At 42.2% G+C, this 18,814-nt stretch overlaps 1 protein-coding gene across 2 annotated transcripts in view; it reads left to right on the top strand.

Moving 5' to 3' along the window:
- The window catches only part of PDE5A (phosphodiesterase 5A), a 518,628-nt gene that overhangs the window by 334,613 nt on the left and 165,201 nt on the right, over positions 1-18,814 (top strand). For both annotated transcript variants that reach the window (XM_069743739.1, XM_069743740.1), the window contains exon 9: positions 17,222-17,303. In XM_069743739.1, the coding sequence (XP_069599840.1) occupies positions 17,222-17,303 (82 nt within the window). The remainder of the gene's footprint in view (positions 1-17,221; positions 17,304-18,814) is intronic.

Consider the following 18,814-nt stretch of genomic DNA (forward strand, 5'->3'; position numbering starts at 1 on the left):
CACAGGTGGCATACTTTGACAAGCAGATCTGGCAGCTCCAGGTAGGTGTTGAGAAACTGCTGAAACACGAGGTTAAGCACATGGGCCTGGCATGGTACGTGTGTGAGCTTGCCTTGCCTCAGAGCCACCACTAGGTTTTGGCCATTGTCACACATGATCATGCCTGGCTGAAGGTTCATCGGTGTCAGCCACAGATCTGCCTGCTCTTTCAGAGCTGTTCACAACTCTTCAGCATTGTGCGGTTTGTCAACTAAGCATATTAGCTTCAGCACAGCCTGTTGCCGCTTGGCTGAGGCAGTGCTGCAGTGCTTCCAGCTTGTTACTGATGTGCTCCTTTTGGAGATGGAGGCTGAAGAGGAGGAGGATGAGGTGCAGGAGCTCTAGACTGTGGGGGCAACCCTGATTGACCTAGGGCCCGCAATCCTCGGCGTCGGGAGGACGTGTTCCATCCCAAGGTCCAACTGGGTCCTGGTTTCCACTATGTTAACCCAGTGTGCCATCAGCGAGATGTACCGTCCCTAGCCACAAGCACTTGTCCACGTGTCCGTGATTAGGTGGACATTCCCAGTAACTGCATTGTTGAGGGCACGGGTAATGTTGTGGGACACGTGCTTGTCTAATGCAAGGATGGCGCACTGGGAGAAATAGTGGAGGCTGGGGACTGAGTAACGAGGAATGGCCGTCGCCATCAGGTTGCAGAAAGCATCCATCTCCACGAGCCTAAAAGATAACATTTCGAGTGCTAGCTGCTGTGAAATCTGTGAATTTAGTAGTGTAGCCTGTGGGGCGTTAGCTGCGTATTTGCGCTTGTATTCCAAGGACTGGGGTATGGACAACTGAACGTTGTGCTGGGACAAGGATGTGGACATGATTGATGATGGTGCTAGTTGAGTGTGTACAATGACAGGTGCAGGGCAGGAGGTATCTTCGGACAGGGGATTGGCTTGCATGCACAACAGCGGAAGAAGCAGTGGTGTCACCTGCAGACACTTTTCCTGGACCCTGGGGTTCGGCCCACAAAGGCGGGTGCTTTGCTGCCATGTGCCTGATCATGCTGGTGGTAGTCAGGCTGGTAAGAAGTTTCGTCTGCTGATGCTGGCCTGGCAGGTGGTGCAAATGGCCTTTTTGGGGTTATCGACATAATCTTTAAAAAAACAACCATCCTTAGGAAAACCTAACACTTGCACTAAAAATAGAAAAAATGTCCAGCTCTACTGAATCCGTGAAGATAAAATGATCATGTCATGATTAAGGGAGCTTAGTCCCCGGAAACACGTTGAGATTCATACCCATATGGTTTGTGCTGAAGTTTGTATCCTCTATGCTACAAGTTTGTGAATAAAGAAATTTTATCTTTCTGGCAATTGTGTCTCATCATTGTGAACCTCTTGTGACACTTTCCCACCGTCACCCTCGTGTGACCGTGGCATCGCTTCATGCGATCTCCTCTTGCCCCGCTTCAAGTGAACCGGGCGAGAGGCCCGAATCTTTAAATGGAAAAGTGAACAGCTCTTCAGTGTCCAAGTATGCAATCAGTTGTCTCCGAGCACTTGGCATTGTGGCATGAAGGAGGATCAGGATGAGGAATATGAGGTCCAGACTCACGGCTACTCACACTTGACCATATGGAAGACAGGGTGGTGGTGGTGGCAAAGTGACTGGAAGCATTATCCGCTATCCAGCCAACAACCTTTTGACACTGCTGTGTTCAATAGTGGTGTGCTGCTGCGGTCCCCTAGTAATTGGGACAGGAAGGTCGGGCGAGAAGATGTGAGTGTTTGTTGTGGCACAATTTCAGCTTGCCAATGGCCTCGGCCTCTGCATGGACATCACCATCACGACACATCCAGTTCCTCGTCCCTTGCCACGTGCCTTGCCCGTTTTAAATAGAGGACAATATTTTCCACGTTCACTACAAATGGCTGAATTTGGAGCAAATTTATTTGTGATCCGTGTGAGGGACAAACCCCAGTTTAAAATATCTGGACTTTAGGTAACTATTTTTTTTCCAGCAAACTGGTGTCAAATTTGTCAATAACTTGGCTAAGACACAGCAAAAACTTGCAAATGGAGGCCTGAAATGGCACAGTTTTGATCGTACTGATATGTGATCTCGGTGACGGACAAACCACAGTTTGAAATATCTGGCCTGTTGGTAATTTTCTTTTTTTCAGCAATCTGGTGTCAATAACTTTGCTAAGACACTGCAAAAAAAATTTAAATGGAGGCCTGACATGGCACAATTTTGAGCGCACTGATATGTGATCCGTGTGGAAGACAAACCCCAGTTTAAAATATCTGGCCTGCAGGTAACTTTTTTTTCAGCAAATCGGTTCAATAACTTGGTCAAGACACTGCAAAAAAAATTTAAATGGAGGCCTGACATGGCACAATTTTGAGCGCACTGATATGTGATCCGTGTGGAAGACAAACCCCAGTTTAAAATATCTGGCCTGCAGGTAACTTTTTTTTCAGCAAATCGGTTCAATAACTTGGTCAAGACACTGCAAAAAAAATTTAAATGGAGGCCTGAAATGGCACAATTTTGAACGCACTGATATGTGATCCTTGTGACTGACAAAACAACAGTTTGAAATGTCTGGCCTGTAGGTAAAATCAAAAAGGGCCATTAAAGAGCACCTTTTTTCAACTTTAATATGGTGTGCTGCCTCTATCTTTTTTTATTTTATTCATAAGGACTGGTATGTACCTGTGAGGCTTTGCACCCTACCCTAACTGTACTGTTCTTCTTTTTGGCCTGTAGGTAGCTATTTTTTTTAACAAACTGGTGTCAATAACTTGGCTAAGACACTGCAAAACAATTTAAATGGAGGCCTGAAATGGCAGAATTTTGAGCTCACTGCTATGTGATCCATGTGTCGGACAAACCCCAATTTAAAATAGCTGGATTTTTAGCGCTGTAATATCGAAAGGATCTGGCTGTATTCTGCAGTGCCAACAAACAAATGGAGCACAAAAACAGTGTTCTCTGGATTGCTTTTAAAGCAAATAATCAGGATTTAGATCCCAAAAAAAACTCCTGGCCCCTGATACCAGGGTCTATGTTTAGAAATATCTGTGATAGGCAGCAGCAGATAGAACTGGAATGGACCCTTTTGCTATATGCACTGAAGTCTGCCACATACACAGCCTGCCTGCCTAGCACTAATATCTGTGCAGCTTTATTAGTCCTCAGAAGCCCTGTTAGTTGAGATGGATATGTGTATTTTATATGGTATACCCACACTAAGTACGAAACAAACAAATCTCTCCCTAGCCCAGCAGCAACTCTCCCTACACTGCCTGATTCCAAAGCAGACTGTGACGAGCATGGAGGTGCCAGGTCTGATACAGACCTGATGATGCTGTATTGCCAGCCAATCACTGTAATGCCACAACCAACATGGCTGCGGCATTACAGTGTGTGGCAGACAATCCCTGCATGTTCATTGGCTCTCTAAAGAGCGTCAAACATGCAGGGCGGGGACCTGAGCCATGACCCTAATGTGCTTTTTTTTAACCACTCCACAAGGTGAGTTTTTGCATGTTGCCTCAGATCGATGTCGATTTCCAGTCATTTTGTATTTCTTCCATTTTATTACTATTGCACAACAGACAACAGTTGTCTACTTTGCACCAAAGCGTCTAAGGCTGGTTTCACATTTGCCTTTGAGTCTGCAGCGTATCAACCGCAAACGCATGCAAAAACGCATGATAATGCAGCGTTTTTTATCTACATCAGCTTATGCATGACGGCAAAAAAAAACGCAGCGTTTGTATGAATTTTTACATGCGTTTGCGATTTTTATGCGCTTGTGTTTGATATTTTCCAGGAGGGTGTGTCTCAATGGGCGTGTCTAAATAAGTTCCTGGACATGCGCAGTTCAAAGTACGCAAGCGCATCGAACGCATGCGTGCGCAAAGATATGCGTACGCATGCGTTCCCATAGACAGTAATCCAGTTTTTTTTTAACGCACTCATCCGCATGCCTGGGCATATTTAACAGAAATTTTCCGCCTCAAAAATTCCAACATAATGCATTAGCCGTGCTCCACCGCACACCACGAAAAAAACGCATGCGTAAGCAAACGCGGGCGAACGCATGCACCTGTGTCTACAATGTTAAAGATAGGAATTCAAGACATGTGGATGAATGCGTCAGAAACGCTGCGGACACACCCGCAAAGGTAAAACCAGCCTTACTTATGGTTGTGTAGCGCATTCCAGCTTTTTGCAGGTTTATGATCTTATCCCTGACATCCTTATAAAGCTCTTTGGTCTTGCCCATGCTGTAGAGGTTAGATTCTGACTGATTAATTGAGCCTTTGGAGAGGAGTCTTTTATAAAGGTGACTATGTAAGACAGCTGTCTTTAATGCAGATAACGAATTGATTAGGAACGTCTAACTGGTCTGTATGAGCCAGAACTCTTAATGGTTGGTAGGGGATCAAATATTTACATCTCACTGCAAAATGCAAATAAATAGATATTATTTATACAATGTGATTTTCTGGATTTTATTTTTGATATTCTATCTCTCAGTGTTTCTCCTTAATGACGTCAATACGTCTTTTAACTGACCTGGGATATAAGAGACTAACATTCCCATACAGGTGACAATCCAGCAGCTGTCAGCTATACATTATAGCTGAAAACTTGCTGCATCAGCCACGTTCAGTCCATATCTCTTTAACCCCTTTCATGCTGCTGTCAATAGTGACTACATCATATAAGTGTTTAAGGCTATGTGCACACTTTGCAGATTCCACTGCGGATTTTTCCGCAGCGGAATTGCAAAATCCGCAGTGAAAACCCATCGCGGTTTTTACTGCGGATTTATCGCGGTTTTTACTGCGTTTTCTTCTGCGGATTTTCAACTGCAGTTTTCTATTGGAGCAGCTGAAAATCCGCAGAAAAGAAGTGACATGCTGCGGAATGTAATCCGCAGCGTTTCCGCGCGGATTTTTCTGCAGCATGTGCACAGCGTTTTTTGTTTCCCATAGGTTTACATTGAAATGTAAACTCATGGGAAACTGCTGCGGATCCGCAGCGGTCAAATCCGCTGCGGATCCGCAGCAAAATCCGCAAAGTGTGAATATAGCCTAAAAGAGTGTGGTTTCTCCCTCTTTATCCCCATCGGCACCCTGAGATCATGATTGTGTGGTCCTGATGTTTGCCATCACAATTCACGACCAAATAGCGGTCTTAGGCTGGTTTCACATTTGCGTTTTTTGGTGCTGCGTTTTAGCGCAAAAAAAGCATGCGTTTTTTTTCCTATATTTAACATTAAAAACGCTTACGTTTTTTTTGTATGCGTTTTGCCGCGTTTGACGACGCATGCGTCGTTTCTCTGCTTGCGTTTTGTTTCAGAAATGCAACATGTGGTAATTTCTAGAGGCATTTTTTTGCCGCAAAAAAACGTATTGCTGTCTATGTAAACACATGCGTTAAGCACATGCGTTTGGTTGCGTTTTTAAACGCATGCGTTTCTATAGAAAAAAACAAGTCTACAAACTGACAAGCCACCCCCCACCATCAAGGTAATAAAGGGATCCAAACCCTAACCCCCCACCATCAAGGAGATAAAGGGATCCTAACCCTAACCCTAACCCCCCACAATAAAGGTGATAAAGGGATCCAAACCCTAACCCAAACCCTAACCCCCCACCATCAAGGTGATAAAGGGATCCAAACCCTAACCCTAACCCTAGGGATCCAAACCCTAACCCTAACCCTAGGGATCCAAACCCTAACCCTAACCCTAGGGATCCAAACCCTAACCCTAACCCTAGCTATTTTTATTTATAGTGGGTTTTCTAGTTGATTTTGATGATTGGGAGCTGTCACACACTTCTCATCATGCGTTTCAAAAACGCAAACGCAGGAAAAAATGCATGTAAACGCGTCAAAACGCCGCATTTCTTTGCCGCATATGAAAACGCATGCGTCTAAGCAACGCAGCGTTTGCACGCGTTTACATGCGTTTTTTTCACCACCTGCGTTTGCGTTTTTAACGCTGCATTTTTAAACGCAAATGTGAAACTAGCCTTAGAGTCTGTCAAAAAATGAGCAGCAGAAATTCCATATAGTACTCAAAGTTAGTGTTGAGCAATACCGTCCGATACTTGAAAGTATCGGTATCGGATGGTATCGGCCGATACCCGAAAAATATCGGATATCGCCGATACCGATATCCGATACCAATACAAGTCAATGGGACATCAAGTATCGGAATGTATCCTCATGGATCCCAGGGTCTGAAGGAGAGGAAACTCTCCTTCAGGCCCTGGGATCCATATTAAAGTGTAAAATAAAGAATTAAAATAAAAAATATTGTTATATTCACCTCTCCGGCGGCCCCTGGACATCAGCGGGAGGATCCGGCGTCCGGCACGGCTTCTTTCTTCAAAATGCGCGCCTTCAGGACCTGTGGAATGACGTCCCGGCTTCTGATTGGTCGCGTGCCGCCCATGTGACCGCCACGCGACCAATCAGAAGCCGCGACGTCATTCCTCAGGTCCTAAAAGGCGCTCATTCTAGGACTTTAGCTGAGGAATGACGTCGCGGCTTCTGATTGGTCGCGTGGCGGTCACATGGGCGGCACGCGACCAATCAGAAGCCGGGACGTCATACCACAGGTCCTGAAGGCGCGCATTTTGAAGAAAGAAGCCGTGCCGGACGCCGGATCCTCCCGCTGATGTCCAGGGGCCGCCGGAGAGGTGAATATAACAATATTTTTTATTTTAATTCTTTATTTTACACTTCCGATACCGATACCCGATATCACAAAAATATCGGATCTCGGTATCGGAATTCCGATACCGCAAGTATCGGCCGATACCCGATACTTGCGGTATCGGAATGCTCAACACTACTCAAAGTACATCGTGCTCAAGTGCAAAAATCAAATAAACAATGGAGGTCTGTATCTTTAGATGCCACCAGATCCTAATGACGTGCACACCCCGACTCACGTTTCGGAAATGAATTCCTTCATCCCTCTAAATGGTATAGATGAACTATATGGAGTTTCTGCTGCTCATTTATTTTTTGACACTGCTGCACTTTAACTGTTCCTACAAAGGTTTTTTTCTCTTTTACTTATTGATTTAATGATAATTAATTTCTCTATTTTTTCAATATATGGTATATTTTTTTCAGATTTTTTTTACTTAATCATTGGAGATTTTTAAAAACCTTTACTAGGAGTCCACATATTTCCATTGTATATGGCTTAATATATTGCTGTGGTTTCTTTCTATCCTTGGGTCACCATTCATAATATCGCTTATATTTGCAATTTTATTTCCATTTTTATACATTTTTAGGTTGTATAATTTGTCCTGATACATGCACACATTTTATTTTAGTATAATGGTTGCTATCATTATCTAAATAAAGACATATATTTTATCTATATAATCTTGCCTGGACTTTTATGGTTTTCCATAGTTTTGGTGGCTGGTTTCTTTCCCTCACTCTGAGTGGTTACCACTCTTGATCCGAGATATTTACTTTATTTTTGTATATAACTTAACTTTTTAAGCTAAATGCTATATGAACCCTAAGGTGTCATTATTGTGCTGTTCTAATATATATATATATATATATATATATATATATATATATATATATATATATAGTGGCATAGCGACTGGTCATGGGATTAATGGGCGGTATGTATCGCTGAGGTGGGTGGCCCTGTGATGGAAGCCTGGGTATGTTTTGCTCAGCAAATCTACTGCTGAGGGATTTGTTTTACATTGGGAAGGCTTCCATGTGATTGGAGAGATGGGTGGGTCCAGTCACCTACAAACCCACCCAAAGGGATGTGTCTGATTACCCAAGATGAAGCCTGTATGTGATTGTGTGTTTGAGGACCAGCGGTGATGTCACTATCACCTGACTAGCCGTGTGATAGGTACCTGGGTGTGGTTACACTTATGTAATGAATGTGTGTTTGGCACATGGGAGCAAGTGCTGGCTAGTCTGAGCTAGAGCAAGGAGTCCTTTGAGATACCTCCTAAGTGGACGTTCTGATAACCATGACCATGGACCATGGACCACGGTGTGAATTACTGGTATGATGGACTCCTCGCCAGAGACGGACTACACCTCAACAAACCTGGGAAACACACATTCGCCAGAAGACTCGCTACACTCATCAGGAGGGCGTTAAACTAGAAGAAGAGGGGACGGGAAGAAAAACATTAGACTCGAACAAAGACGACCCAGGAAAACATACTCAGAAGGGAGGTAAGAACATTTCTAAAACAATCCACAGTGAGGAGATTGGAACAAAACAAAATCCTCTAAACTGCATGCTCGCAAACGCCAGAAGCCTGACAAACAAGATGGAAGAACTAGAAGCAGAAATATCTACAGGTAACTTTGACATAGTGGGAATAACCGAGACATGGTTAGATGAAAGCTATGACTGGGCAGTTAACTTACAGGGTTACAGTCTGTTTAGAAAGGATCGTAAAAATCGGAGAGGAGGAGGGGTTTGTCTCTATGTAAAGTCTTGTCTAAAGTCCACTTTAAGGGAGGATATTAGCGAAGGGAATGAGGATGTCGAGTCCATATGGGTTGAAATTCATGGAGGGAAAAATGGTAACAAAATTCTCATTGGGGTCTGTTACAAACCCCCAAATATAACAGAAAGCATGGAAAGTCTACTTCTAAAGCAGATAGATGAAGCTGCAACCCATAATGAGGTCCTGGTTATGGGGGACTTTAACTACCCGGATATTAACTGGGAAACAGAAACCTGTGAAACCCATAAAGGCAACAGGTTTCTGCTAATAACCAAGAAAAATTATCTTTCACAATTGGTGCAGAATCCAACCAGAGGAGCAGCACTTTTAGACCTAATACTATCTAATAGACCTGACAGAATAACAAATCTGCAGGTGGTTGGGCATTTAGGAAATAGCGACCACAATATTGTGCAGTTTCACCTGTCTTTCACTAGGGGGACTTGTCAGGGAGTCACAAAAACATTGAACTTTAGGAAGGCAAAGTTTGAACAGCTTAGAGATGCCCTTAATCTGGTAGACTGGGACAATATCCTCAGAAATGAGAATACAGATAATAAATGGGAAATGTTTAAGAACATCCTAAATAGGCAGTGTAAGCGGTTTATACCTTGTGGGAATAAAAGGACTAGAAATAGGAAAAACCCAATGTGGCTAAACAAAGAAGTAAGACAGGCAATTAACAGTAAAAAGAAAGCATTTGCACTACTAAAGCAGGATGGCACCATTGAAGCTCTAAAAAACTATAGGGAGAAAAATACTTTATCTAAAAAACTAATTAAAGCTGCCAAAAAGGAAACAGAGAAGCACATTGCTAAGGAGAGTAAAACTAATCCCAAACTGTTCTTCAACTATATCAATAGTAAAAGAATAAAAACTGAAAATGTAGGCCCCTTAAAAAATAGTGAGGAAAGAATGGTTGTAGATGACGAGGAAAAAGCTAACATATTAAACACCTTCTTCTCCACGGTATTCACGGTGGGAAATGAAATGCTAGGTGAAATCCCAAGAAACAATGAAAACCCTATATTAAGGGTCACCAATCTAACCCAAGAAGAGGTGCGAAACCGGCTAAATAAGATTAAAATAGATAAATCTCCGGGTCCGGATGGCATACACCCACGAGTACTAAGAGAACTAAGTAATGTAATAGATAAACCATTATTTCTTATTTTTAGGGACTCTATAGCGACAGGGTCTGTTCCGCAGGACTGGCGCATAGCAAATGTGGTGCCAATATTCAAAAAGGGCTCTAAAAGTGAACCTGGAAATTATAGGCCAGTAAGTCTAACCTCTATTGTTGGTAAAATATTTGAAGGGTTTCTGAGGGATGTTATTCTGGATTATCTCAATGAGAATAACTGTTTAACTCCATATCAGCATGGGTTTATGAGAAATCGCTCCTGTCAAACCAATCTAATCAGTTTTTATGAAGAGGTAAGCTATAGACTGGACCACGATGAGTCATTGGACGTGGTATATCTCGATTTTTCCAAAGCGTTTGATACCGTGCCGCACAAGAGGTTGGTACGCAAAATGAGAATGCTTGGTCTGGGGGAAAATGTGTGTAAATGGGTTAGTAACTGGCTTAGTGATAGAAAGCAGAGGGTGGTTATAAATGGTATAGTCTCTAACTGGGTCGCTGTGACCAGTGGGGTACCGCAGGGGTCAGTATTGGGACCTGTTCTCTTCAACATATTAATTAATGATCTGGTAGAAGGTTTACACAGTAAAATATCAATATTTGCAGATGATACAAAACTATGTAAAGCAGTTAATACAAGAGAAGATAGTATTCTGCTACAGATGGATCTGGATAAGTTGGAAACTTGGGCTGAAAGGTGGCAGATGAGGTTTAACAATGATAAATGTAAGGTTATACACATGGGAAGAGGGAATCAATATCACCATTACACACTGAACGGGAAACCACTGGGTAAATCTGACAGGGAGAAGGACTTGGGGATCCTAGTTAATGATAAACTTACCTGGAGCAGCCAGTGCCAGGCAGCAGCTGCCAAGGCAAACAGGATCATGGGGTGCATTAAAAGAGGTCTGGATACACATGATGAGAGCATTATACTGCCTCTGTACAAATCCCTAGTTAGACCGCACATGGAGTACTGTGTCCAGTTTTGGGCACCGGTGCTCAGGAAGGATATAATGGAACTAGAGAGAGTACAAAGGAGGGCAACAAAATTAATAAAGGGGATCGGAGAACTACAATACCCAGATAGATTAGCGAAATTAGGATTATTTAGTCTAGAAAAAAGACGACTGAGGGGCGATCTAATAACCATGTATAAGTATATAAGGGGACAATACAAATATCTCGCTGAGGATCTGTTTATACCAAGGAAGGTGACGGGCACAAGGGGGCATTCTTTGCGTCTGGAGGAGAGAAGGTTTTTCCACCAACATAGAAGAGGATTCTTTACTGTTAGGGCAGTGAGAATCTGGAATTGCTTGCCTGAGGAGGTGGTGATGGCGAACTCAGTCGACGGGTTCAAGAGAGGCCTGGATGTCTTCCTGGAGCAGAACAATATTGTATCATACAATTATTAGGTTCTGTAGAAGGACGTAGATCTGGGGATTTATTATGATGGAATATAGGCTGAACTGGATGGACAAATGTCTTTTTTCGGCCTTACTAACTATGTTACTATGTTACTATGAGTGATACTGACCGGGGTCAGTGAGAGACGTCTGTGGGATACCTCTGAGGATAACAGGTATCCGAGAACCTGTGTGGCCGGAACCAACAGGTAACGGAAAGGGATCGTGTTATACTGACCGGGGTCAGAGAGAGAGAAGAGAGAGACTGTGTTTGGGATACCTCTGAGGATAAGAGGCATCCGGGAACCTGTGTGATGGTTGCCAACAGGTAATGGACTGCAATCCATGTTATGCTGACCGTGGTCAGTGAGGAACTGTGGTTCCACTGTAAAGCCTGAATGTGTACAGACTGTGTTCAGGCTGTTGCTTACTACCAAGTTCCTGAGGTTGCGGTTTATGCTGATGTGGAAATAAACCTAAGAGACTGTTTTTGTAAGAAAATCGTGCCCGTGTGCGTTTAACCCGTTGCCAAGCAAGTGTACCACAAAGAAACGCAGTAAGCGATATCTTACAATATCATAAATATATAGTATACTGTGTACAGTACAGACCAAAAGTTTGGACACACCTTCTCATTTAAAGATTTTTCTGCATTTTCATGACTATGAAAATTGTACATTCACACTGATGCCATCAATACTATGAATTAACACATGTGGAATTATATACTTAACAAAAAAGTGTGAAACAACTGAAATTATGTCTTATATTCTAGGTTCTTCAAAGTAGCCACCTTTTGCTTTCTCTGCTTTGCACACTCTTGGCATTCTCTTGATGAACTTCAAGAGGTAGTCACTGGTAATGGTTTTCAATTCACAGGTGTGCCCTGTCAGGTTTAATAAGTGGGATTTCTTGCTTATACATGGGGTTGGGACCATCAGTTGTTTTGTGCAGAAGTCTGGTGGATACACAGCTGATAGTCCTATGGAATAGACTGTTTGCTGCTTTTTTTTTTGCCATAATACAAATTCTAAGTAAAGAAAAACGAGTGGCCATCATTACTTTAAGAAATGAAGGTCAGTCAGTGCGAAAAATTGGGCAAACTTTGAAAGTGTCCCCAAGTGCAGTGGCAAAAACCATCAAGCGCTGCAAAGAAACTGGCTTACATGAGGACCATCCCAGGAAAGGAAGACCAAGAGTCACCTCTGCTTCTGAGGATAAGTTTATCCAAGTCACCAGCCTCAGAAATCGCAGGTTAACAGCAGCTCAGATTAGAGACCAGGTCAATGTCACACAGAGTTCTAGCAGTAGACACATCTCTACAACAACGGTTAAGAGGAGACTTTGTGCAGCAGGCCTTTATGGTAAAATAGCTGCTAGGAAACCACTGCGAAAGACAGGCAGCAAGCAGAAGAGACTTGTTTGGGCTAAAGAACACAAGGAATGGACATTAGTCCAGTGGAAATCTGTGCTTTGGTCTCATGAGTCCAAATTTGAGATCTTTGTTTCCAACCACCGTGTCTTTGTGCGACGCAGAAAAGGTGAACAGATGGACGCTACATGCCTGGTCCCCACCGTGAAGCATGGAGGAGGAAGTGTGATGGTGTGGGGATGCTTTGCTGGTGACACTGTTGGGGATTTATTTAAAATTGAAGGCATACTGAACCAGCATGGCTACCACAGCATCTTGCAGCGGCATGCTATTCCATCCGGTTTGCGTTTAGTTGGACCATAATTTATTTTTCAACAGGACAATGACCCCAAACACACCTCCAGGCTGTGTAAGGGCGTTGAAGAGGGAAATGATAAATGCAGAAACAAGAGATTTCTTGTTTCTACATAGAGCAGAGAAAAGAGCAGAATTAACTGGGTAGAAAGTGAAAATGAGCATTTATAAGTCCAGAGTGTTATATAATATCATGATTGATACACCGTATATTAACAGGAGAAAAACATTGATGCTTCTATAAGCATTACAAGGACTTTTAATAGTTTGTATAAAGTTAGAGTTCATAGGTTTGGCGAGCTGCTATTCTTTATCACATTGGGTACGTGTTCAGGAATTGGCAGGGCTTTGGAGGAACCACATGTCCGCACTGCCGGCTATTGAATGCAGGTGAAACCGCACGTGTTCACTGAACCATGCAGATTCACCGCATCCAATACATTATATAGGTGAAATTTATCTCCGCAAGATAAATAGACATGCTGTGGTCTGGAAAGACACGCTGCATGTCTGTCTCCGCAGGTGAGCCGTGGGCATCTCTGAATGCATAGTGGGCATGGGATTTCTTGAAATCCCATCCACTATGCTGTAATATCTGGACGCTGTGGGTTGGAGACTGTGGAAGTACGTAGCATCCAACCTGCAGCAATTACTGATCGTGTGCACCTACCCTAAGTCCTTCTACCAGATAGCTTGTTTAGTTTTTAATTCATACTGTATTTTGCACATGGACAAAGATTGCATTCTGATTTAAAAGACTTATAATTGTCACGCTGTGACAGTCTTGTATAAGGAAGGGGGGGGGCTTCAAACTGTCCCTGGAACTGGGACCCTAACAATCACTGTCCCGGGGGTACTCTTAAAGGTATAGAGGACTAAGTCTCCAACTTTACTATGCTATATTAATGTCTTAAGCTCTCCCCTCCCCCAAGAGGCTTAGGACCAATACTTTAGTGTATATACATGTAAGACAAACAGGGATAACCAAAAACAACTTACCGTACATACAAAAATGCTCACCAAAGGTAGAAATGAATAAAGGGAAGGTACAATTTAAATGGGAATAGTATAATGGAGAAAGCATACACCCAAAAACTATAGATAACAATCTCCAGCAGCAACTACAAACTCCAACTCCAGCACACCAACTCCAGCTACCCAGGAAGTAAACTTTGACAGCCTGGGATGAGAAGGTCTGGCCAGGTTTTATAGAGAGAGAAAACAAGCAGGTCAGGAGCAACTGTGAGATGAAACTGCATGTCTCTAACCAGCATACAAAGAGTTGTTATTCTCTTCAGCACCAAACAAAATTAAGTCAATTTAATATGACAGACAAAACACACAGGCTAAATGGAAAACCTGTGATTTAGAGTATGCAAAGATCGCCTAACCCAAGATCACCCTGGATAATGTAACACACTTGTGACAATAATAAGTCATTTCTTATCGTCATTTTCTATTTCTGCAGAATTATCACTGACCGCACTGTGGACCTACATTTGGTCTGAGAGCCGTGTGCTATTGCTTTCATCTAGCCATATCTCTGGGGGTCTTTAACCCCTTCATGACCAGGGGATTTTTCGTTTTTCCCTGTTCGTTTTTCGCTCCCCTCCTTCCCAGAGCCATAACTTTTTTATTTTTCCGTCAATTTGGCCATGTGAGGGCTTATTTTTTGCAGGACGAGTTGTACTTTTGAACGACATCATTGGTTTTAGCATGTCGTGTACTAGAAAACGGGAAAAAAATTCCAAGTGCGGTGAAATTGCAAAAAAAGTGCAATCCCACACTTGTTTTTTGTTTGGCTTTTTTGCTAGGTTCACTAAATGCTAAAACTGACCTGCCATTATGATTCTCCAGGTCATTACGAGTTCATAGACACCAAACATGACTAGGTTATTTTTTATCTAAGTGGTGAAAAAAAATTCCAAACTTTGCTAAAAAAAAAAAAAAAAATTGCGCCATTTTCCGATACTCGTAGCGTCTCCATTTTTCGTGATCTGGGGTCGGTTGAGGGCTTATTTTTTGCGTGCCGAGATGACGTTTTTAATGATAGCATTTCGGTGCAGATACATTCTTTTGATCGCCCGTTATTGCATTTTAATGCAATGTCGCGGCGACCAAAAAAACGTAATTCTGGCGTTTCAAATTTTTTTCCCGCTACGCTGTTTAGCGATCAGGTTAATACTTTTTTTTATGGAAACAGGAACACATGGGCTACTTGCACAGTGAACAAGTCTGTAGGATCATGTTCACACACCACCAAGAAACCTGAAGACACAAAAGAGAATAGTAAAACCAAAAACACTCAGTTTGAAAAAATTATTGCAGTAATCCGCAAGTGCTAGTAAAAGATGTAAAAAACGGTATTTGGTTGATACGTTTTTTGCAAAAAATGTATACTAAGCTGCTCTACCAATCTTCACGGTATACCCTTATCAGAGCAGTCCTAACTAATATATGCAATCCCTATCTGATGTATTTAAAAACCTGATCATCTGTATATTACCTGTGTGAACAGGGTTCAGAGAGGAAAAATTCATGTGTGCATACAGAGTAGAACAGCTTTTGTGCAGATAGCCCAAGAGGAGTGGTGGGTAACTCCCCAGTCTTGTAGACACAAGAGAACAATTATGGAAACAGGAACACATGGGCTACTTGCACAGTGAACAAGTCTGTAGGATCATGTTCACACACCACCAAGAAACCTGAAGACACAAAAGAGAATAGTAAAACCAAAAACACTCAGTTTGAAAAAATTATTGCAGTAATCCGCAAGTGCTAGTAAAAGATGTAAAAAACAGGGTATTTGGTTGATACGTTTTTTGCAAAAAATGTATACTAAGCTGCTCTACCAATCTTCACGGTATACCCTTATCAGAGCAGTCCTAACTAATGTATGCAATCCCTATCTGATGTATTTAAAAACCTGATCATCTGTATATTACCTGTGTGAACAGGGTTCAGAGAGGAAAAATCCATGTGCTGATCGCTGCTATGTAGCAGAATTGCACGTGTGCTGTGAGCGCCGACCACAGGGTGGCGCTCACAGCGACGGGCAATCAGTAACCATAGAGGTCTCAAGGACCTCTATGGTTACCATTCACAAGCATCGCCGACCCCCGATCATGTGACGGGGGTCGGCGATGACGTCATTTCCGGCCGCCCGGCCGGAAGCGGTAGTTAAATGCCGCTGTCTGCGTTTGACAGCGGCATTTAACTAGTTAATAGGTGCGGGCAGATCGCGATTCTGCCCGCGCCTATTACGGGCACATGTCAGCTGTTCAAAACAGCTGACATGTCCCGGCTTTGGTGCGGGCTCACCGCGGAGCCCTGCATCAAAGCAGGGGAGCCGGCATCGGACGGTATAGTACGTCCGATGCCGGTAAGGGGTTAAGATCAAAAGATGTTATTGTAGCACATGTGGTCACTATACACATGAAATATAGTAGATAGAAGAGGAAAGTTTCAATATATTTAGATTGATATATTGTTTTTAAAGATGCAACTATTCCCAAAACCAAGGCTGCAGCATGCATGTGTCATTTATTTTGAATGCAAGAGTTTGTCGTCCCTTTTGCTATTTGTGGTTAGCGAGCGGTAAGGAATATTTGATAGAGTGATGAATCGTTTAGGGTTCATGCATTTAAACAGCTAATGTACAATGCATTTACCGCCTTGGACAATTACAATTATTACTACTATCCTGGAAAAAGTCATTTTTGGACAAACACAAATCCCTAGTATGTTAGCCTTGTTTAAAATCCAAGCAAAATTGGAAAATTTTGAAATTAAACAGCGAGTGTCAAATGTAGCAGAAAAGTAGGAACATTAAATAAAGTTTATATTGAAACATTTGGTCTGGCTGGGAGCATCCGCTTTAGTCAGTTATGCAAGCTGAATAAATGTTTACAACCCTTAGACACCTTGCCCAGGAACGGATGGAGGTTTCATTTATCTAAGTGAGTGCAATTTCCAAAATGCTGCAATAAAAGCATACACTCACAGACACATCATCAGTTTGTATTGGTGAAAACAAAAGTGAAGATTGCTTCTTTAATTTGCCAATAAATCCCCTACTTTGCCAAGGGAGGAAACAGTAATAGAATAAATAGCATTACAATAATAATAATAATGATAATAATAATAGCACAAGGATATTTTGTGTGATTCTGGATGATTGGTATCCTATTATTTGTTTTCCAAACGTTTTATTGTCATTTTAACATTTAAACTGGGGAGGAAAGGCATGGGTGGGGAGGAGGGATAGGGGTGGGATATGAGGGAGGGAAAAGAAATCATAAGGACCTGCAAGTCCTTGTATACGTTGCAAAATTTGTAACATGTAATAAGAACTTAACATTGGGCAAATATACACCCGGCATTAACATTTAATCTTAACAGAATGAAAATGAAGAGAACAGCAAGCAAATTCAAAGTCTGCTCTGTTCACCAATCAAGAATGGAAAAAAGAACAAAGTTATAGGTACCTCTTTCGTATCAATGTTGTTTTCATTGATATATTTTAGAGAAATATTTTTGTTCGATATGAAAACATGACATCGTCCATCCCACTTAATCAGTGGGTTAATATTGAACTAAAACTAAAATCAATCTGATGGTCCGAAGGGGAACAGGTTAATCCGCCGGTGGGCCTCTCTATAGGAGTCTGTCCCCCATGCCACTATGAGAGCATTAATTGGCACAATACACCTGATTTTACAGTACAGAGCAAGCCAGCACCTCACCATTAGGGCTCATACTCACCTGCGAGAAACTCGGACGAGTCTTGCATATTAATACCCGGCACTGCTCCCGGTACTCAAATCGGAGCGTGCGGCTGCATAGGAGTACATGCGCTGAACGCTCCGCTCCTGAGTGCCGGCAACAGCGCCGAGTATTGACGTGCGAAACTCATCCGAGTTTCTTGCAGGTGAGTATGAGCCCTTAGTACAACAATCGATCAAGTTAAATTATTTTAGAACCATAGCTAAATTGTGAATGAGGGCAATGTAATATTAGCATGTGCTGAACAGTGGGCCCCCAAAGTCAATGTTGCTGTGGTTTGCATCCCTGCCTTACTCGAGTAGAGTTGAAGGACTGAAGCTGATCTGCAATATTTCTAATATTCTTGTTAGTACACACAATGCGATACTTACACAAGTCTGTAATCTAACCATTATAATCTATAGGGCTGTTCACATGTCCATGTTTTTTTAAGAGCCGAGAGTTACAGATGGTTTCCTAGTCGACCTCTAAGGCCGCATTCACACATTTAGAAATGGTCAGTATTTTACATCAGTATTTGTAAGCCAGAACCAGGAGTGGGTGATAAATACAGAAGTGGTGATGTGTTTCTATTATACTTTTCCTCCGATTGTTCCTTTCCTCGTTTTGGCTTACAGATACTGAGGTAAAATACTGAACATGTGATCATGGCCTAATGCTGTCTGTTTCTCCCTCACTGTGTGATAGGAGAAGCTTGTGAAACCGCCACTATTTTTGTTTGCATGCAAGAAAAACTGACACGCTGACTGACTCGTATCCAAAACATTGACTATAAAGCAGTCTGTTTTTTTCTTCAATGGGAAAAAAATAGAATGAGGCCTAATAAGAGAAAACTTAAATACTCCTTATTCACCAGGATTCCTTATTCATCCCAAATAGTTATATTTATATACATATATATATTTATACACTTGTACATTCTCTTGGAAGGTCAGTGGTTTACAAGAGACAGTGATTTATGGCTTCGGATACAGAACATATTCTTGTGTTAGATTATCTTAGCTCAGTGTATAATGGAATAAATTGGGTGTGTGCTGGTGTCATGTACTGATCATGGTCTTGGCTAGCAATACATTAGCTAATGGTGAGTGAACTATTTATTTTTTGTTTATGTCTGGTGGCATTCTTCAAGGAATACCTCTGACTTTCACCTGTAACAAAAACTGACATACAGTATAAAGCATGTCAAAATATGTTCCAATAGTATTT

This window comes from Ranitomeya imitator, chromosome 1, assembly GCF_032444005.1.
Source record: "Ranitomeya imitator isolate aRanImi1 chromosome 1, aRanImi1.pri, whole genome shotgun sequence".
Lineage (NCBI taxonomy): Eukaryota > Metazoa > Chordata > Amphibia > Anura > Dendrobatidae > Ranitomeya > Ranitomeya imitator.